This window comes from Gasterosteus aculeatus, chromosome 1, assembly GCF_964276395.1.
Source record: "Gasterosteus aculeatus chromosome 1, fGasAcu3.hap1.1, whole genome shotgun sequence".
NCBI lineage: Eukaryota > Metazoa > Chordata > Actinopteri > Perciformes > Gasterosteidae > Gasterosteus > Gasterosteus aculeatus.
The window spans coordinates 27,726,087-27,747,911 of NC_135688.1; the positions used below are offsets into that span (position 1 = coordinate 27,726,087).

At 47.1% G+C, this 21,825-nt stretch overlaps 2 protein-coding genes across 2 annotated transcripts; one reads left to right on the forward strand and one right to left on the reverse strand.

Moving 5' to 3' along the window:
• Positions 1 to 918: 918 nt before the first annotated feature.
• obsl1a (obscurin like cytoskeletal adaptor 1a) lies at positions 919 to 14,110 on the forward strand. Its single transcript, XM_040184363.2, has 25 exons — positions 919 to 1,313; positions 1,978 to 3,155; positions 3,715 to 3,984; positions 4,123 to 4,383; positions 4,512 to 4,817; positions 4,930 to 5,196; positions 5,284 to 5,559; positions 5,871 to 5,985; positions 6,132 to 6,292; positions 6,434 to 6,706; positions 6,798 to 7,073; positions 7,159 to 7,434; positions 7,541 to 7,816; positions 7,897 to 8,172; positions 8,255 to 8,524; positions 8,617 to 8,883; positions 8,958 to 9,227; positions 9,326 to 9,592; positions 9,981 to 10,247; positions 10,328 to 10,440; positions 10,518 to 10,671; positions 10,829 to 10,990; positions 11,188 to 11,292; positions 11,368 to 11,634; positions 11,748 to 14,110. The coding sequence occupies exons 2-25, from the start codon at positions 2,036 to 2,038 to the stop codon at positions 12,023 to 12,025; spliced, it is 6,573 nt and encodes a 2,190-aa protein (XP_040040297.2). The 5' UTR covers positions 919 to 1,313; positions 1,978 to 2,035; the 3' UTR covers positions 12,026 to 14,110.
• On the reverse strand, positions 13,602 to 21,575 carry LOC120823929 (carboxy-terminal domain RNA polymerase II polypeptide A small phosphatase 1). Its single transcript, XM_040184408.2, has 7 exons — positions 20,614 to 21,575; positions 17,587 to 17,735; positions 17,404 to 17,505; positions 17,095 to 17,151; positions 16,541 to 16,633; positions 16,233 to 16,418; positions 13,602 to 16,136 (listed from the first exon to the last, which is right to left on the reverse strand). Exons 1-7 carry the CDS (start codon positions 20,684 to 20,686, stop codon positions 16,008 to 16,010), a joined length of 789 nt encoding a protein of 262 aa, XP_040040342.1. The 5' UTR covers positions 20,687 to 21,575; the 3' UTR covers positions 13,602 to 16,007.
• Between the last annotated feature and the right edge of the window lie 250 nt (positions 21,576 to 21,825).

A 21,825-nucleotide genomic window follows, 5' to 3' on the forward strand; every position in this document is an offset into this window, starting at 1 on the left:
TAGTGGGCATATTGTGCAGAACCGTCACACCTGTACAGCAGGTCTGTCTCTGTGTGTGCGGGTTGATGGACCCTGTTAAGAAGTCTGCACACTCTGTCTTCTTCGGTTTTGGATATTGAAACCTAATCTCAGGACAAAGAGCTCTTGATTCTCTTGATGTCATCGTAGCCAACAGCTGCAGGGATGACTGCATGGATGAGAATGTCAGAGTACCAGCAGCCTTAAATGGAGCCACGAGTCCTTGAAATGACTCTGATATTCAAACTGTGTTAGTGACAGACGCTTGTTAGCGTCTGTTATCTGTTTCCTTTACCTTTAGAATGACCCAATGATATGTGACCGGCAGTGAAGGACACCTGTCTGTGACGACAGTGTTACAGTGTCGGTGGGTTCGGGGTGTCCGAAACACTCCACCCGAAGAGATCGCTTTGAGAGCTGTGGTCTGAGAATGCAGGAGACGCATGTCAACACCAGATTTAAATCTGCCACGGTGGCACAACTTTGTTGAGTACTTTAAAATAAAAATAAAATGTTTTTAATTTGTTTCTAGCTATCGTTCATCACATTTTAGACACAGCTTCTCCAGGTTTGATGCTTACTGTGTTTGGAATGCTTACAAAACTACCGTTTGTGCATCAATTGCCTGGTTACCTCGAATACCCTTTGTAAACGCAGTTTAAAATCATTCAAATATTCTGCCCAATATTTGAGCTCTTTACTCTTTGTAAGTTGTTAACTGATTATTTAGGTCAGCATGACTCAAGGAGCGAAAGCAGGTGGGGTGTCCTTTCTTTTCAGAGGGTTGTTAAGCTCAGTGATCCTCAGCAGAGCTCGGCCTCCCCTCTATCTTTAGTGAATGGGCGGCCTCACTTTATCTGGACCCCTGTCATCGAAGCTGCTGGTATTTTTAGGCGGTGGCTTGCAGTGGCAGCAGCTGCGAAAGCATTTAACGCCCCCTCCTCTCATTCCAATTCTCTGTCTCTCACGCTGTTGGACAATGACAGTATCATGGCTGGCGCATGAAGCGAGCACTCGGCTGAAACGTCATTTCCCTCTCTGACACCTGCGGCGTTGCGCCGAACCGAGGGAACACAACCAAGAGCTGACGCCTGTGATCACGGCCTGCCAGGTGTGAACGGACGATTGACTTTTCCTTACTTACTACGACTCTCCACTGGAGCCAGAATCTAGAAACAACAAGAGACGCAGAAGAAGAGCTGAGGAGACTCGCATTTCTAAAGAAGGGGCGTGCCGATGAACGCTTTGAGGACACGCTGTTCAAGGGAACCTCACTGAATGCTTTAAATACAGCGGTGAGTTTATCATTTGACTCTTTTGTTCAGGCCTGCTTAAGAAGAATTTGCCAACACAATGTTCAATGAGTCACTGAGCCTTTTATGTCTTTACTGATAAATTACTTAGAAATATCTTACATGCTACCCGGACTGCTATAATTCAGCCAAGACACAAGCATGACCACACGATCGAAGACGGTGACAACGTGAGGGAAACAAATAGGCTAAAATGAGAGGGATAACGCTTTGCATTGGATGCTTCATGATCAAAACATGCGCTGTTGGAATGCAAAAAAAGGAAGTGGTAGACTCATTAAAAATGCCAACAATGAAAAGAGACAAAGAAGATCCAGCAATAAGGACAGAGCTGCCATTCATGCTCCACACATACACAAACCAATGAGTCAGTTTTTGTCTTTAGTGGCTGCACACTGAACGGTTTACCGTCTATGAAGGACATGGTCTCTGCTCTTATTTTGGACAGACTACTTTATAAATACACTCTTCAGTGAGTTACAGCACCAGCTGAGACGACCAAGAGCGATTCAGGACTGCTCAAAACCTGCTTTACTAACCCCCCTGAACATGTTACTTTATCACTGCTATTTAGATTGTGAATTTGGAGTCTGAGCTTCCTTTAAGTCGAACGCCTAACGAAATGCACCTTTTCTTCATCTTACAGCTGCTCCACCTGAGATAAGAGGGTGTAACTGAAAAAGTAAGGGAAGGGACACTTCACCATGGATATTTTTGGAGGTGCTCCCCGTGTTTTGGGCTACCCCCGCCCTGTGGTAGCAAATAGCGGCTCAGATGCCACACTGAAGTGTCAGATTGGTGGGGACCCTCGTCCTGATGTGATCTGGGAACGTAAAAACATCCAGATCGTGTCTGATGAACACCACAAGCTCTCGGAGGATGGAAACGCATACCTGCTGACCATCACAGGAGTAACTCTGCAGGATGCAGGCCAGTATATCTGCAAGGCCAAAAATAGCATAGGTGAAACCTATGCAGCAGCCTGCCTCAAAGTGGAAGGAGAGGCCCAGCCACAGGAAGGGGGGCAATTAGGAGCCAATGGTATGCAGCACCCAATGACAGCCAATAGAGTATTTGAAGGACACCAGAATGGCTACTGTACAGCGAAACATGGTGAACACGGGAATGACAAGGGAGAGGATGAGGACAGACCCCGATTCCTCATCAAGCCCCTCTCTTTGCGCGTGGATCGGGGAGAAGACGCTGCCTTCTCCTGCAAAATGTGGGGCACTCCTCTGCCCGAGGTGACGTGGGAGAAAGACGGGAAGAGGCTCAGTGACATCTTCGAGAGTGCACACTTCAGCGTGAGCAGTCAAGATGCCGGCTGGTTCCAGCTCAAGATCTACAGGACGCGCATGCCAGACAAAGGCGTCTACACCTGCAGGGCCGCCAACTGCCATGGTGAGGCCTTGGCAGGCGCCGTGCTACTCGTGGAGCCAGTGCCGGAACGAGAGGAAGGTAGAATGTCCTCCAACGGTCAGGCTCACAGCCAGTGGTCGCCCAAGCACAGGGGGAAGCTCAGTCTGTCGAGGGTTATCGAGGAGCCGCCCGTCAGAGCGTCTAAAGCCAAGAAGTTTGCCGTGGCGGAGGGGAAACATGCCAAGTTCCGCTGCTTTGTGACAGGGAAGCCCAAGCCAGAGATCATTTGGAAGAAAGACGGGGTTCCCCTAGAACCCGGGAGACGCCACCTGATATTTGAGGACAGAGAAGGCTACTACACACTGAAGGTTCTGTACTGTAAGGGGCAGGATTCGGGACTATATGTGTGTGCGGCATCAAATGCTCTCGGAAACACCCTCAGTGCCGTTCACCTGTCCGTCAAAGGTAGGAGACCCATGCTTTTCTGCAGCATTTCTAAATGTAAAAGACAAAACAGTGCATCACTGCTCTAAAACAGATGGGATCGGTAGACAGATGGAATTCCAATGCAATTATAAATAAGTCATTGTGTCACTGATGCACTTAACCCCGAGCTGCACTTAAGAGATAATTGCTTGCGTGCATTGTTGAAATGCTTGGCGTCACCTTTTAATGGCTAACTATTATGTCCTAATCCCATCATAATGGGTTGATAATTCTCAGGGTCAGATGCCTCTTCATATGTTCAGTCTTTGGTCGGGCAGGGGGGAGAGGGGTGAGGGGGGGGGGGGGGGGGTTGTCCTCAATGCACAGATTACAGGAACGGATCTTGGCTTAAAAATGATCAAGTGGTGGAACGAGAGACTCCAGCAAACTGAAACGAATTGGTACTACGATGATATGATACTGCAAACTCTTACCCATCTTACCCATATACATACACTGATTTATCTATGTTTTCACTATTACTAGAACCATCCTATATCTGTGAATCATGAGACATCCACACTTACTCGTCCTCCAGGCCCAGCGGTGCGCTTCAGACGCCCGTTGAAGGATGTAGAGGTGAGGGAGCGGGACGTCGCCGTGCTGGAGTGTGAAGTGCCCGATGAGTCGCTCCCGTCCGCCTGGTTCCTGGAGGACCAGCGGCTGATGCCGAGCAGTAAATACGGGATGGAGCAGAAAGGCGCCACGCGAAGACTGACCATCCACGATGTGGGGACGGACGACGATGGAGTGTATCTCTGCGAGATGCCAGATGGAGCGAAGAGCATCGCAGAGCTGTCTGTTAAAGGTATTTTATCAGGGTTACACTTTAACTTTTCCAGCAGTCAAGACTGTGATATCCAACAATCCGTGGATTTGCTAATAAGAATAAGATTCCTGTTATGTTCAGCGAAAGAAAACAAACAAAAATATTTTCTTCTTACAGGCACTATTGTTCGTAAACTTCCCCGGAAGCTGGAGGTCCTGGAGGGCGAGAACGCTGTGTTCTGTGTGGAGGTGGAGAATGAAGACCTGGAGATCCACTGGTTCAAAGACGGTTTGAAGCTCCACGAGACTCATCAGACCATCCTCAAGTCTTTTGGCAAAACTCACATTCTGGTTTTCGTCAACGTGGCCTACCAGGACTCCGGGGTGGTGACCTTTGTCGCAGGAAGATCCAAGACCTCATCGCGACTCAAGGTCAAAGGTACATAAAGAAAACACTGACCTGCATGTTAGCTTCACCAGCTCAAGGATCGGTTTGAAACGATTAGAAAATGACTGTTTCAAACATTTTCCTATCAGCTACATTCTTTGTACTTCGCCCACTATTAGCCACAAGACACTCCCCCCCCATCTGCCCCGCGGGAGTGAATATGGATGTGGAGCGACCCAACAGCACCCTGCTCACATGGGTTCCTGCCCCCAACAGCCAGACCTCCACCCGATCCATCTTTGTAGTGGAAAGACAGGAAGTGGGCTCCCCAGAGTGGCACAAGTGCTTCACCTCAGAGAGCGCCGCCTCAGCCGAAATCACTGGTGACAGCGTGCCGTGCGAAGGCAACTACCGGTTCCGTGTATGTTGCATCAACAAGTACGGCCGAAGTGGCCACGTGGAGTTTCCCCAAGCTGTCCATCTGGGTGAGAAACATCCAGTAAAGTAGAATTGTACAGAAACAGTAGAAAGTTTGTGTTGTATCGAGTGGAAATCAGTGCTACCAGGAAGGTAAAACTATTTCTCCATTCTCATTAGCTCCTGGACCAAAGATCTGCAGCAGGCTCAAAGGCTGTGAGGTTGTGGAGGGAGAAGACGCTCCGTTCTCCATCGAATTGTCCACCCCAATGGTTGGAACCTGGTTTCTGAACAGCTCTCAACTGCAGCATGGCGGACGATATTCAATACAACAGTCCGGAACACAACACTCCCTGGTCATCCGGGACGGCAGCGCCACAGACGACACAGCAGAGGTCACGTTCATAGCCAATGGAGTCAGGGATTCAGCTGTGCTCACGGTTAAACGTAGGTGTAGCAATCCACTTTTTCTTCTATTGAGCATGTGATGGATGCTTTTCTTTGGAGTTTATTTTTGGTTTTACTTTGTTGCAGCTGCTGTGATGAAATTCAGTCCCCTGTCAGACTCAGACAGCAACAAGACGGTGGACATGAGCGACCCCATTGTTCTCTACTGCGAAGTCTCCCACCCCTTCGCTCAGGTAACTTGGTTTAAAGATGGCAAAGAGCTGCAGGTGATGGATGGCCTCAACATCCAATCGGATGGGAACATGAGGAGGATTGTGATTCAGTCAGCTGATGCATCTCACTCTGGAGTTTATTCATGTGAAACTGCAGGAGATGTCATCGAATTCAAGGTGACCGTTGCAGGTAAAAGGTTTTTGATGAAGTTGATCAGTTGATTTGATTATAAACATAAATATACAATGTGAATGAGTATAGTGTAACTATTTAAATAATTGTGTAACAACAGAATAAATTAATCATATTTTTAGCCCCGAAAACATATTTCCAACGTCATTTATGATTTTTATATTTTTAGTAGTTATATTGTGTCGTTCAGCTCTGGTTAATCCATTCGGCTAAACCAAATTGCAATCTGAATACTTGTACTTGTAGGAGGCATCTCTGGTGCCTGTTCCAGCTGTTGACATCCCTCGCTGCTGCGGTTTTTTTCTCAGGTCCCCCGGTGGAGTTCAGGCTGCTTCCTGAGGAGGAGCTCCATAAGAGCAGCATGGAGTTGGACCCCGTGGTGCTGCTCTGCCATGTCTCCTCAGACGATGCAGAGGTTGTTTGGTAAGACGACCAGGAGCTAATTGCTGTTGACAAAAAATATAAATTTAAAATTATCCACTGAAGTTTCTATCTTTTCGCAGTTTTGAATTGAATTAGTTGGTTATCGACTTTCACATTTGTCTGTGTACCATTTCGGTGTGTGCAAGGTATAAGGACGGCTGTGAGATCCAGCCCACTGACAACATCACCCTGCAGGCGGAGGGGAGCATGAGGAGGCTGATCATCCGCTCTGCAGAGACCTCTGATGCCGGCAGTTATACCTGCCAGGCAGGAAACAGTAGCATGGAGTTCACAGTCAATGTCAGAGGTATCGATACCCGTCTGACTGCCGATGAGCAGCGTTACACATCCACATGCTGGTGCAGAACATGTCTCTGCGTCTTTAAAAACACACACTCACACTACATTTGATTCCCCTGCACTCTGAATCCTCTAACTAAAAACACAGAGCCTCCAGTGATGATCGTGGAACCGAAGGACGATATTGTGCTGGAGAGCTTCATCTCAGAGAAGATCCAGCTCCAGTGCGAATTGTCTCGCTCCAGTGGGAAGGTGCGGTGGTTCAAGGACGGCCAGGAGGTGGAGGGAGGCGACAACATCCAGCTGATGTGTGAGGGTCCTTATAGGAGGCTGACCATCCTCAGCCGCTCGGTGGAGGACGGTGGAGAGTACGTCTGCGAAACAGATGGAGACTCAGTCTTCTTCCAGCTCAGCGTTAAGGGTAAGACCGAAACCTCCCCTTTGGGCTCCCTTCTGATTAAACCATCTAATACAAACATGTCAAGTGTTTAACCATCGTCCTCCTGCACCAGAGCCGCTGGTGAAAATTGTTTCTCCCAGTGAGTCAGAGCTGGAACTGACTCATCCGGTCACTGAGAGGCTGGAGCTCAACTGTCAGATCTCCCAGGCGGACGCCCCGGTCCGGTGGTACAAAGATGGCCTGGAGGTAGAGGAGGGTCAGAACTTTATCCTGGAGGTGGATGGAGCCCTACGTCGGCTGGTCATACCCATGAGCACGGTGGACGACACAGGGGAGTATGTATGCGACACTGAGGATGACTCTGTGACCTTCCTGGTCACTATTGCAGGTACAAATGAGGACAAACCGATTAAGTTGCATTTTTAGCTTTTACTATTCTTTCTTCTTTAATGCCTTGATTCCTTACTGCTCAGAGCCACCAGTGACGCTTACTCGTCCCCAAAACACACCTGACAAACTGGAGTGTTTGGCCGGCGAACAGATAGTGCTGGAGATCCAGGTGTCCCGGTCAAGCGCTGAAGTCGTGTGGCGGCTGAATGGCAGAGAAGTAGAGGAGAGCAGTAACGTCACCATCACAGAGGACGGGCTCATCAATCGTCTGACGATTCACTGTCCCAACCCAGACGATTCTGGGAAATACACCTGTGATGCTGTTGATGACAAAATTGATTTCGAGGTCAATGTTTCAGGTAATGATGCAACGTCAGCTTTGGAGATAATTTCTGTACTGAAATGCAATTCAAAAGACGACCACAATGTTGTGATGATGGTCAATATTTAATCCTGCATCATCAGAGCCTCCCACAAAGATCCTGAGAAAGACGGAGATTAAGACAAATCTTAGATCCATGATGTCAGACGACATCGTGCTGGAATGTGAGCTCTCCCGGGCCAATGGCGTCACCAAATGGTACAAGGATAACTGTCGCCTTGAGGGAAATGAAAGGTTCTGTGAAGAGGAAGAAGGTGCTTTCCGCTCATTGGTCATCCTCAACGCTGAACTCGGAGACTCTGGAGAGTACTTCCTGGATGCCGGAGATGACAACATCAGCTTCCATGTTACGGTGCAAGGTAAAGTTACAGTATCTATTCAATGATTTTTTAAACTGCTCCTCAAATAAATCAACTGGGACTTCCCCCCTTTCCCTTAGAACCTCCGGTGACGATTGTGGGCAACTCAAACAACTCTGACAACCAGGAGATGGAGGAAGGGGAAGACCTGATCCTGGCCTGCGAAGTGTCCCGTGCCAATGCCCCAGTCCAGTGGTACTGCAACGACAGGCTGCTTGCCAGCGACTCCCGGACCAACATCGAGAGCTACGGCACCCTGAGGAAAATTATAATCTCAAATGTCCAGGCATCCGATTCTGGGAAGTACGTGTGTGATGCTGTGGATGATAAAATGATCAGCGCTGTCAGGATTCAAGGTGAAAACTCACACCGAAGCCACCTGAGATGATTATCAACATTTTTACTCAATACCATTCCGTCTTTCCTTTTCCATCAAAGAGCCTGCAGTTAAGTTTGTGAACAAGGAGGAAGACGTCGTCTTGACGGGTTACGAAGCAGAGGGCGTAACCCTTACAAGCTACGTGTCAAAGGAAAGCGCTCAAGTGCGTTGGATGAAAAACTGGACGCCTGTGGAAGGCGAACGTACCCGAGCTCTCACAGAGGGGTACAAACGCACGCTTACCATTGAGCCTTTGAGACGCTCTGATGCCGGCGAGTACACCTGCGATGCCAACACGGATCAGGTCCACTTCAGCTTGCTGGTGAAAGGTTCGAATTTCGCTTTCATCTTTTCATCCGCTAAAAATACATGAAATATAATATTGCTCTTTAGTTTTTGTATATCTTTTTTTGGTTGTCAGAAATGAGAATTAAGTTTGTGAGGCCACTCCGAGACACGGTGGCGCATGCCGACGGTATGGTGACCCTTCGCTGTGAGGTGTGCAAGCCGAAAGCAGACGTCCAGTGGCTGAGGAATGGCGTGGAGGTGGTTCCAAGCAGGAGGTTCACCATTCGGGCGGACGGTGTGGAGCGGAGCTTGACCATCCACCGGTTAACCAGAGAGGATGCCGGGGACTACACCTGTGAGTCCAGAGATGACCGGACCGTGGCGACACTGAGAGTAGAGTGTAAGTACGACCGCGCTGCTCTGTCTTTTCTTACGTGAGGTGACAAGTTCACAAACGGTCTTGTGTCTCTTCAGTGCCTCGCGTGGTGGAGTTCCTCACAGAGCTCCACAACACCACTGTGCTTGAAGGAGAAGATGCCACCTTCAAGTGTGTGGTTTCCCCTGAGGATGTTCAGCTGGCCTGGCTCATGGACAACGAGGCCATCCCCCTTGGAGATCGTTTCCAGGCCAACCAGAACGGCCTGTGCCACACTTTGGTTGTCAAGAAATGCCAAATGTTGGACTGTTCAAAGATTACAGCGGAGGCCGAGGGACAGATGAGCAAAGCCAGCCTCAAAGTTCAGGGTAAGGCCAACTGATCCAAAGGAGGGATAAGCTGTATTACTAGAATCAACAGCCGTTTATTGGGATTCCTATTTCTGTCACTCCTCCCTTATATTCAGAGGCTCAGGTCATGTTTACAAAGAAAATGGAGGCCGTCATGGCGGAAGAGTTTGGTGACGCCACCCTGGAGACAGAGATCAGCCTTGAGATTGGAGAGGTCCAGTGGATGAGGCAAGGGGTGGTCATCCAGCCCGGGCCCCGACACACGCTGGCCCAGAGCGGCTGTAAGCGCAGCCTGATCATCCAAAACTTGAATCTGTCAGACCGAGGAACCTATCGCTGCGAGACTCTGCATGACCGGACGCAGGTCAAGCTCAATGTAGAACGTAAGATGTTTGGACAACCTCAATTTATCACTCATCTAAATTGTTATGTCAACACAGAGTTTTATCAATGTTTAATCAGTGTTTTTCACACAGTGCATGAAGATACTAAGAATAGCAGGACTAGACCTGCACCGTGTGGAAAGCTTTTTGAAACACAGCCCTGCTGACTGTTCCTGTAGGTGTAGTAATGCAATAAAGTGAGCAGGGCTTATATTTGATACACCGTTTCTTCTCCTCGAACCAGTGTTCTTTCACAGTACATTGAAATAGTTGGCTACATTGAAGAAGGTTTAGATTTAGTAATGTATCATTTGTAAATCTGGTTCCAGTACTAAAAAGTGTAATGTATTCATAAAACCCTTTGTCTCCCTCATCTCCTCCAACCTAGCTCGTAAAATCTCCGTCCGTAAAGGCCTAACTGATCAAGAAACCGTTGAGCGAGAGACCGCCTCCTTCGAGGTGGAGCTCTCGCACACAGACGTGGAGGGAATCTGGCAGAAGGACGGCATCCGCGTGAAACCCAACAACCAGTGGCGGGTGAGCACCAACGGGCTCGTCCACAGCCTCACACTGTCCAACCTCACCCTGGAGGACACGGGCACCATCGTTTTCTCAGCTGAGGGCATGCGCACCGCCGCAAGGCTCACCGTCAAAGGTAGCTACGGGCCTGTGCACCTTTGATCAAATTTGATTCATCGGGTCGTTGATTCAATAATTGGATCTGTTAACCGGCAGAGACTCCGGTGTCTATCCTGAGGACGCTAGCCGACGTCCGTGTGGAAGAGGAACTCCCGACCACTTTGGAGTGTGAATTCTCCAGACAAAACATCGAAGTCAAGTGGCTCCAGGTAAAATAAACTAACTGCAGCCTGTTATGGTCCCGTGTTCTAAATGCATGAGCAATAAATTTGTTCCTTTACTTCAGAACGGGGCGGAGCTGAAGCCGGGCAGCAATTGTCGGATCTACTCTATGGGCCGCAAGCGGTTCTGTCAGATCATGTCATGCTCCCGGTCTGACTCCGGCACCTACACATGTGACACGGGGGATATCAACACTTCTTGTTCACTCGAGGTGTACGGTTAGTGTCCAACACACACCACGTAAACTCAGTTATATGTTGTGGTGTTCAAACGCTGAAACTGGATGAATGGATTATACACCTCCACCTAGAGGTTGCAATGAGAGAGATGCTTATTCTGTTTTCGTTGATCTAAGCTTCTTTACTAACCTCACAGAGCATACGGTGGAGATAGTGCACGACCTGGAGGACCTTTACATTAAGGAGGACCAGAACGCCGTCTTCATGTGTGAGGTTTCCTTGGAGAATGTTGCTGGGGAGTGGTACAAAGATGGCCACAAGATCCGGCCCACTAGCAGCATCAAGATCCGCACTGAAGGTCAGAAAAAGAGGGTTTTGATTGATGACGGGGGAAGAATAATTCTGTTAAGATGGAAATATAAATTAGATCAGTTTATCAGTAAAGGTACCAAAGGTGTGAAAAGATGCAGCACATCTGTTAGTAGAATATCTAGAGGTGAATAACATATTTTGAGCTTCAATTTAGATTGTCTGAAGAAGTCTGTTCTTCTTCAGGGACCAAACACTTCCTACTAATGTGCAACGTCACTGCCGAGGATGCTGGGGAAATCCGCTTTGTAGCCAAGGATGTTGAATCCACGGCTTCCTTAGAAGTAGAAGGTAAGTCCTTTTTTGACTCTACAACTTTATTCTTTTAGAATGCTGGCAGCGTGAAAACCTTTCCTTTTACTTCAGAACTCCCCGTTTGCATTGTAAAACCGCTGCGAGATCGAACAGCCTTGGAGAAACACCGCGTGATCTTGGAATGCACCGTTTCCACGCCTCGCTCCAGCGCAGTCTGGTACAAGGGCAGCGAGGAGCTGGTTCCCTCGGATCGAGTGGAGATACTGGCCGACGGATGCTCCCACAAACTGGTGATCCAGCAGGTGGCTGTGCAGGATGAGGGCACCTACAGCGTTGAGGTTGGGGAGCACACATGTAAAGCCAAACTGATGGTGGAAGGTATGTTGGGAACTCAGGATTTGTTTGTAGCAATACTAATGTATTATAATAAGGTAAAATGTACTTCACTCTTATGTATCTTACCATAGTAACACTTGGCTTTCTTTGTGCAGCCCAAGCCCTCGTCATGGTCACAGAGCTCAAGGATGTGGAGGTAACTGAGCCCGAGCCGGCATCCTTCCAGTGTGAGGTGTCCGTCGCCATTAACAAGCCGCCCCTCTGGACTCTGAACGGAGAGGCCCTTCTGCACGGCCCCTCGGTCCGTCTGGAAGACCACGGGAGGGTCCACAAACTCACCCTGAAACAAACCAGCGCGGACATGAGCGGCGTGGTGAAGTTTACCATGGGCAAGGCCAAGAGCAGTGCCACGCTCAGTGTAACGGAAACTTAGGGGAAGAGATAGAAAAGCAAGCGAAGGGGAGACAAAGAATGAAACTGACTTTAAAAACAGGAATTTCCCATCTCAGCCAAACCTTTCTACATGCATTTGGCAAGATTGGATAACCTGCATTTCCCATCCCAGATTTTATTTTAAAATTTAATTGAGGTTATTTAGCGTCAATATGTTACTTCAGTCAGGTTATTCTTTTATCTTTTTTTTACTGGGTCGTATATATTTATTAGCCTGATTTCCAATTGAATTTAAATACTTATGTATTCTGATGAAAATTCTCCAAAATAAATTTTCAAAAAAAACGTTATATTGTGGCAAATTTATGTCACTTGTTTTCTGAATAAGGACACAATCAATGTCTTAACACCATACATCAATGCTAAATAAACTAATATTTTGCATAATTATTAAAATGTACCACCTTCCAACAGTCTTTGTTAATGACAGTTTTGAGTTTTTAATTTACCTTCCCAACCAAGATGAACAATTCAAGTATTCAAGTGTTTATCCTCCTCGCTATAATCACTCATACTACTTATAACTAGTTTATAATTACATAATAATAATTTACTTACGTTAATATCTCACCTTGTAAAAAGAGAAGAAAAAATGTAGACGAAAATATGTTAGTAGTTAAGGTTAATCAAAGACTGCATTCGAGACAAATTCTCCTGAGCAATAACGTTAATTCCTCCCATACAGCTATACAGCTCATACAAATGTGCAAAATTGTGATGTATAATCATCATATTTGTTGGAAGAGTGGATTAAGAATGTGCAAGAGGCCGAATCTCTAAACCCCCAGCCAGGTTAGTTATTTCGTTAACGTTACTCTGGTTACAGTAGAAAGCTAGCTCACCTGTAACGTTACTCATCACTTTAGTTAAACAAACTTAAAAGTATAAGTTAACGCTTTTAGAGATTAAGAACAGTAATTATAATAATAATAATATTCCTTGGTGAAAAAACAACACTACTGTGTCCAGAACTGGGTTCGTTATAGATCACCTTTCTAGCAGCAAACCGCTTTCTAGCTAAGCTAGTTGGCCCTAGTTAGTGCTAACGTTAATATCAGACGCTATTAGCGGTTAGCTAACGTTAGCTCACTTGTTAGCTGCTACGGACTGATATTAACATTTATCTCAGGAAATTAGACCACAGCTAAAATTAGAGTAACTATCGTACTCACATTTATTGAGTGTCCAGAAACAAGACTCCAAATGTGAATGTTTCTCTGCGTTTGGTAGCTTTCTAACTTAGTACCGTTCATTAGGATCACAGACAAGCGTTTGCTAACAGGTTAGCTGACAGATGGCTAACCAACGGTTACTGACGCTCGTGCTGCCACCAGCCGGTTGGGACGTTAAACAAATAACGTCACTTGACTGAGGTCGCTGTGACACACTGTATAAAGTAATAAGTAATACTATACTATTCGCAGCGTCAATCAGTCAATTTAAATAAAATAATAATAAAAATGGGAAATAGGTAAATTAGTGGAAAACTGAAAAAACATATTTTACCTAGTAAAAATTATTCATATTCTAACAACACTAACTGTGATACAATAGGATTTCATTTGACAGATGCTTGTGCTGTGTTTTTTTGTTTTGAGAAGAAATGCTCGACGTAAAAAGCACTTTGACCATCTTTCATTTAACGTTTATGGGTGGGGGAAAAAAATGTTATTACATACAATACTTTTATAATTCGGCAATACAAAACAGTTCCAAAATTAGGTTACATCTATTCAATCATGAGTACAGTAACAGGAATATTCCATATATTAATGAAGATTTGTTTGCCTTATTACTGTGCAAAAGAAAATATACATATCTACTGAATGTGTAAGAAGCACAGTATCAGCAAATGGGCCCCCATACTGATAACACTTATATATGTAATCAAATGACTGATAAAAATGACTTAATGTTCCTATAAATACTCATGTTTGCCAATGAATTACAAAGAAAACCAGTCATTTGGGACATGTGATGGTGGCTACATGAAACGCACCCTATCAAAATAAAAACCTTGTCATGTGTCTACAAGAGTAAGATACTATCCTTTTAGTAATCTGCTGGTGCTTCTGTTCCATATATTGGCCTATTAATACAGGAGGTAAACAACCAGGTCTTGCATGAAAACAACAAAACTAACTGAATAAAACAAAACAGAAAATAATTGTTTAGAAACAAACTTGGCTTATTTGATTGACGAGAATTTGTTGAAACAGAAAATAACGCGAAAGCTCCAAATATTTCGGATTTAAGTGTGATCCCAGCCTCATCCGTGTAAAGTTACATCTCACACGCGATGGAGGCTTTTAGGCAAATCCACGGCTTCATTCTTCAGGCCACACATGGTATTGTCAACGCATAGAAGGAAGATAGCAAGAAGCTTGCTACATCACCATAGTCCGTAAAGCAACACAGATGCACTTTGTCGGACCCCGTGTGAGCGTTTTAAAGAAAAATTCCACCCACAAATCATTTTTCGCCCAGAATTCCTTTCCTTGGGCAATTTCTATGACTAAGAGCAACTTCAGTAGCAGTAGTGTGAACGTCTTTTCCTCCTGTGATCGAGTTCTCCAAACGTTAATGTGAAATAGCATGCACACAAAAGGAAGCCTGACATTTAGAGGTCATGTTCAAATACTTTTTAAACTCCAAAGTAGCTGCAGCATAATTACGTCATCGGAGTACAACAGAATCAGACCAATAACAGACCCAGAGGTGCAAAAGTGAATCACTACTAGCCATCTTTCAGGATGAATTTCTTTTTTTAAATCTCACTTTTTGCTGTCAGACGTGTGTCTGCTCACAGCACCTCACACATCCCCGTCCCGCAAGCACATTTCATTACAGTCCTGAAAATGTTTCCAACCTACGTACCGCTTCAAAAAAAAGAAAATATGTAGGAAGAAAGCGTTACGAGTCGATCCCGGTCCCCTCGGGGCTCAAACGTTCATCACCGTACGTGTGTGTGGGCAGACGCATTTGGGCCGTCCCTCAATCTCTAAACAACCCTTGGAAATCAAGTCTCAAGAACACAGCAGCTGCTTTTTCGCTTGCAGATGGTTTGATATTCATATTAGTGTCTTACATGGCTTAGGTAATAGGGCTCATTGTTTTGGGGTTTATATTCCGCTGACAAATTAAAAAGGCATTAGAGTGTTGTACAGTTGTTGCTGCAGAAGAACATTTTTCTCTGCCTACATCAATACGAGAATTAAATACACCATCTAATGCTGTTTAGTAAGAGGAGTCGAGTTTTAAATTGGGCTGAAATAATAACAGTCACAGTGAGGACTATAGACTGTACTTGTAAAGTGCTGTCCAATTGTTTTGTCATTAATTCATTTATCAACTCCGGATTACTTTGATCGGATTCATCCATAACACTGTAACAATGATTCAAAACTACCTGATCAATATCGCTGTAAAAACTCGCCGGCGATCGCAAGCGTTTTTTTCTGCAGACAAATAGTGTGACATTTGACTAAATCAGGATGTGTAGCAAAGATATTGTTTAAAAAGAAATCTACAGTACTCATACACCATCTGCTCACTCAATGATGAGGCCGAAGTTCATTTACAAGTAAATATTTCCAGAATTTCCATCTCCGCTCGCTTACCGAACCCTGCACGATGTGCAGAGTCATGGCGACGGGCTTCCTGCGCGGGCTCAGCCTGAGCCTCCTCCATCCTTTCATCCCACGTCGAGCTAATGGGGACGAAGTTACAAATTACAGGGAGCGTTCTGTTTGACCAGCAGGTGGCGGCGGCGAGGCCGTTTGAGGTCAGCTGAGTCCCGAGTCCCGAACATGACCTTGGTTTGAAAGCGGGAAGCAGTCTGGTGGGCGGAGCCTCGAGCCTCGCTGGTCGGGGAGAGGGGCGAGGGGGGGGGGGTGTGTGTGTGTGTGTATCCGTTCTTGTACGCCGTGTTGTTCAGAGCTGAAGCGAGACGCGGCGCGCCGTTAGCTGGCGGCGCCTTGGTGCTTGAGGACCGTGTAGACGTTATCCACACGGCTCAGCCTCTCGAAGAAGGGGATGAGGTCCAGCAGCTCCGTGTCGGCCATGTCGTCGAACCACGAGGCCACGGGCACCTGGAACCAAGCCGGAGACCATCAGCGACCGCGCCGCTCACCCTTTGCTGCCGACCGGCAACACGACGACCCGCGCCCCCGGCCCGTTCTACTCACCGCGTTGTCGGGGTGGAAGATGTAGGAGGCGGGGGAGTTGTCCACGATGATGACCTTGCTGAGGTCTCGACCCAGGCGGCTCAGGTCCTTGACGTAGTTGCCTCGGTGGAAGACGCAGGACTCCCGGAAGAGGCGGGAGCGGAAAGCGCCCCACTTGTCCAGGAGGTCGGAGACGGGGTCCGCGTACTGCGGCGATTAACAGAAGTACAGATGTAATACTGTAATGCGTTTTTACGGTGTTCGGTTCAGTTTTGCAGTTTTCCCTCCGAGGTAAATAAAAACCTGCAATTCCGCTGTAGTTGACTCACCTTGGCTAAGCTGGCGGTGAACAGGACGCACTCAAACAGCTCCCCCATTCTCTTGAGGAACTCATCGACGTGGGGCCGCTTCAGGACGTACACCTGGACGACGCAGGAATTTTTAAACCACGTTCAAACACGGGTTACGTCTGAGAAAATAACCCACATGTTTCCAACAAACCGTAACCGCCCGAGGGACCGCGGCGCTTTGTGGTGGCGTTTAACATAATCAGATGATGACGGAACAGGTCAAAGGTTTACGGCACGCATATTTAAACACTGTTTAATCAGAGTCGTGTCCGCGTCTTGCTCCCTTGGAGTTCCTCCGGCTCTCTTCCCTCTGCACTGTCGGTGGATGAGGGTAGCGTTCCTGAACCAAGTCATCCGGAATAGGCTGTGCTTGTCTGAACAAACCTATCCTGGATTACTTGAACCAGGCCCAGACCCGCGGTGCGTCATCCGTCTCCAAATCACTCACTCCGCGAGGCGCCGTCCCCTCACAGGACGCCACAAGTTACAGGGGGAGACATTTGGGGGGGGTGGAAATGTAATGCAGACATTACCTGGTGTACTGTTCCATCTATCTCCACGGGAATGATGAAGTCTGCATTGTTCACAGGCTGTTGAAATGACAAAAAAAAGACTAATGGAGGTTTTTCACATCATAAGGAAGTCAGGTTTACATAAAATACAAGATCAAATCTGTGGCAGTCTGTGTGTGTGTGTGTGTGTGCATGGACGAGTGAATGCTCGATTGCCACGGTGACAGAAACGTCACCAACGACAACCAGATGTAGAAAAGAGGAGCTTTTTATTACCCGTCACATGATGTCATGTGATCACAGGCCAGTCAAATCTTTGAGTTTCCTCACCTTGAAAGAGCTGTGAACTAACGTCTCATCCAGGTCTATAACCACGCAGATCTTTCCTGAGTCTTTAGACTTCACTGGAGCCAGCAGGGGCTTCACCTGGATCTAAAAAGGAAGCAAAATCAGACGTGAAATCTCTCCCACCCCCCCGACAGATTTGTATCTCCCCCGTGCTGTGAATACAACCTTGGAGCCGGCTCCGTTCTCCTCCACCAGCAGGGGGGCGTTGTTGTTGACGGACGGGGGCTCGGCATGGTCTCGACACAGGCAGCAGAAGAGGCTGGAGAAGAGGCCTCGGCTCCGGGGCTTCTTGGAGGACAGAGAGGGCGAGGAGCCTGCAGAGGAGGGGGAGAGGGAGGAGGAGGAGGAGGAGGTCACCACAGCTCCCTCGGCAATCAGCGGCGAAACCCTTGACTAAAATCCTTCCATCAGCAGCGAGATTTATGGAAGATTGCCCGACCAGGAATCAATTTGCGGGATGATAAGCGTCACGCCGGCGGCTCCATCGAGCCAGTGAGCGTAGGACAACAGTACAAAGTGCTGCCAGCAGCTTTGCTCACACTTCAGTCGCGTGCACAGGCGCTGCGTCCCGCCAGCGGCTCTTGAGTAACGCTCTGATTTCAGCAGCGGACGCGGCGCTACGCGGCATTACGAAAGGAATCGTGACACCTTAAAAAGCCGCCGTGGGAAGTCATCTTTGTGATGTGATGTGATGTTTTAAAAGCAGCGGTGAGGGAGGGGGGGTAAGTTTGGGGGTTAGGTTTCACTTGTTCGGTTGATTCCATCAGCTATTGTACTTCTTTCCCACTAAAAGTATCCGGCTCCGGCACATGACTGCTTTGTGATCCCCAGAAGTCTGGCATGAGCGCGTTTCTTCCCCACACTTTGTTTCAGTCCCCCTCTCTCCCCATCTCTCCCCCTCTCTCCCCCTCTCTCTCTCCGGACGTGACCGTGCTACCAACACACAAACCGCTTTCATTCCCTCCTCCAAATTTGTGGATTCAAACTGCGTCCGACCTTCCGCCGCGCCGGGCCCAAAACAGGAAGAGGAAACAGACGGGAATCAACGGAGGAAGCTGCTCGCCGCGGTGTTTTCTCATTCTTTGGTGGAGCCGGAGCTTGTGATGCTGTCGTGTTTTGCTTCATCCACTTCCACTTTTATGAATCGAGACTCTGCGAACGTTATACAGCGCTGAACTGAAATGGTTCAAAAGGGCTGTCTTGTATTTGTGGCAGATTATCGCCTAATAAACATAAACTTAAGCCGTAGACATTTGTGAAAGTTAATCGTATTCAGTTCCGTGTGACCTCGATCACTCCCTGATGTCCTCACCCACTGTGCTCTTCACTGCTTGCTTCACCTTTTCACTCCCGTTAGCTGGAGTATTAATGCTTTTCATACCTTGTAGTACCAGGCATGAATAATCAGCATATATTGTCCCAACACAACGAATGAAAGGGCCGTAGACGTGCGGTTCTTTGAGAAGAAGCGGCAACGTTGCAGCATCGTAAGTTGTGGCTACAAACCACGATGAAAACTACCGCCTGATGTTTTACAGATTAAACCCCTCAGATAAACATTTCATATCAAGCGGCTTTTCGTTTTCACTGCACCCACATCAGTCGTCCAGTGAGGCGGGAAAGCACGTTCAGGCTTGTGATTAAACGTTTTGGGAAATAATAACAGAAGGTTTACTGCCTCTCCACTTGGACTAAAATCCGATTTCCTCAAACTTGCTGAAAAGGAATAATTCAAAAGATGCTTCATCCCTGCGTGACTCCGATGCACTCGTGATAAGATGTTTTGCCCTTTCAGATCATCAGCTGAGGATCCATAAGCAAGTCTGACGGTATGAACATTTTCCCGTAACAGACGCTCACGCTCTGAAGGGCAGAGCTTCGGTCACATTCTTTGAGCTCCGATGCATGGAAAACACAGGGTTGCCGGTATTTTAGAACTATTCCTCAGGGCAACTATGAGACATTTCAAAATAAAAGCTTTCTAAAGAATAACAATAAAAAGTGTGCACTTCTCTGGCCTTTAAATGCATTTTCTTCTGTTGATTTCCAGCCATTTTTGCATTATCCTTTGAAAACGGCCCCCATTAATGGCGCAATACAAAACCAAGCTGTACTCCCAGGTACATGAGAACCTGACGTGACAACTCCTGATCTGCATTGACAGATAAGAATTACAGAGCCTAAACATTGTGTTAAAAAAAGAGCCACAATCTGTCGCAGTGATCTAAGCGGCACGTTGAGCGACGCCTTGTGAGGTTGAGGAACACGTAAAAGATTGTCCTTCTTCTGTAGACACCCTCCATGCAACCGTATGCCGACATTTCATCCAGAAACTGAAACCGAAATAGTTCTTGTGATAAAAAATGAAAATAAAAACACCCGCTGGTCATCATGACGTCCCAGTGGAAAAAGTAAACATGCAGTTTTAGAGTGGCAGCTGTTTGCCACAGAGCGAAAGCGTGGGCAAGGACGCGGTGACATAAGACGTGAGGTTATTGCACAGGTAGAGATTTCTCCCGCTAATCAGACATCACCCGCAACAATACGCCTTCCACTCCCGGCACAGCTCAGGTATCGAGGTGACCTTTCCGCATGCTGGAGGTGACGTCAGACGCCGGCCTTCGCGGGAGCTCCTTTGGGAATGACGACTGACAATTCACAATCGGTATCCTCTCATCGATCCGTGCACAGCGGCCTTCTCGGCAGGGCGAGCTAGTGCGGCAGAGCTGATAAGGTTGGGGTTACTTTGAGGAGGGAAATCACAATCAGGCCACTCGTTAGTTAGGGAGCAAACGGAGGGTCACCGTAGTGAAGTAAACAGAGCCAAGTAGGAAAAGCGACATATGATCATCACACTCATGACCTTACTTTAAATACGCACGGTGCCTTCAAATATTCCCATATGATGCTATTATGGTTTATGTGTGTGGTCAGTGGTGACTGGAAGAGATCCTCGTTTACGTCATTTCCTTGACGTTGACCCCAGGCCGGAGGCCGCGGCCGCAGTCCACGCAGGAGTGAGACGCTGTGACAGTTTCAGGGCACTATCAGCGGACACGAGTTGCGGTGTAAATGCAGATGTTGTCGCGCACGGTTCCCGAGGTGTCGACTTAACGGAGCTCTGCAAAACCTTTTTGTTTTTTTTTGTTTTGACGTGAGCGCAAAAACGCACAAATAAAAAAGGACACCTACCCCGCTCTTCTGCGGCTTTGTTTTCCTCTTCATCCCGGCTGACTTGGGTGATTATTGAGGACGGACTGTCCATCACATCCAGGTCTGGTTCAGAAGTGCTGATCTCACACTTTTAAGTTACGGATAGTTCGCTGACTCGGTGCATTAAAACCAACTCAACATGTACGAAAACGAAGCCGAAGCACCCCAGAGAACATCGCAACAAGTCGGCCTACAGCACGGCCATTTCGCCTCGGGTGTTGTGGTCCGCTCGGGACACCGACACAACAACAACAACAACAAAAACGTGTGAAACTCAAATGAAAAAGCATCTGCCGAGGAGGTAGAAACTTTGATTCAACATGGAGCTCAACTCCGCTCGCAACTTCAAGATACAAACACGGAGGTTTCAAGGCTCCCCATTTCCCTTAAAGTGGCGCACTAGAGGAAAGGCCGTGTGCAACGTCGCGCCCTCCTCCGGCGACGACGCGTTTGACGACAGTCCCTTGTAGTAGCACGAGCGAAAGTTGTTCAAAACTTAGCTAGTTAGCTAAACTAGCCGGATAGCTTATGGACATGTTACTAGTCCAATTTAACGACTGACAGACACAAATGTACACATTTACACGGATATCGTTGGATATTTTGGTCCACAAAATGTTAAAAAATAACATTACAATACTATCCTAATGTTAAAAGATTAAATACACGATGTTATTTACGAACAGGCTACATGTAGCAACATCAACTAACTTTAGCTGACGGTTACTCCTGCGGTACCACTCGGAAAGCGATACCATGGCAACGCTTACACCGTATTTGCAACATCTGGACATGTATGTAGATTTGTGTCTGTACTACTGTATTTGTTGTGTATCGGCCATTATTATTGAAAAGTTGCCCAACATAAAACTTTTTAAGTAGAAGTAGCCGTAGCGAAACGCCCAGTTCGGGTCCCCTTGAAACCGCCTTGATCCAGGGACCGTCGATAAAGTGCCTCCTCTGTCTCCAGTGGGTTTTCATTTCTCCCTCGAAATACAGTAGCGGGGTTAACAGTCTGACCGTTTCAGAACACCCTCATGTTCTAGTGCAGTTTGGATCTAAATCGTTTGTAAAATAAAGATGTTTTGTATAAATATGTTCCTGTATTTGTCATATTTTGTCATAGATGTGCGTTTTCCTTCCCTTGCTATTATTGGTTATTGTTTGGTGCAGGGAGGATAAACACATTTA

Coding starts and splice junctions, on each gene's coding strand:
- obsl1a (XM_040184363.2), top strand. CDS start 2,036: ATGGATATTTTTGGAGGTGCTCCCCGTGTTTTGGGCTACCCCCGCCCT. Junction 3,156..3,714: donor CGTTCACCTGTCCGTCAAAG/GTAGGAGACCCA, acceptor CTCGTCCTCCAG/GCCCAGCGGTGCGCTTCAGA. Junction 9,593..9,980: donor GGTCAAGCTCAATGTAGAAC/GTAAGATGTTTG, acceptor CCTCCAACCTAG/CTCGTAAAATCTCCGTCCGT.
- LOC120823929 (XM_040184408.2), bottom strand. CDS start 20,686: ATGGACAGTCCGTCCTCAATAATCACCCAAGTCAGCCGGGATGAAGAG. Junction 17,152..17,403: donor TAGTTCACAGCTCTTTCAAG/GTGAGGAAACTC, acceptor TCATTTCAACAG/CCTGTGAACAATGCAGACTT. Junction 16,634..17,094: donor TAGATGGAACAGTACACCAG/GTAATGTCTGCA, acceptor TGCGTCGTCCAG/GTGTACGTCCTGAAGCGGCC.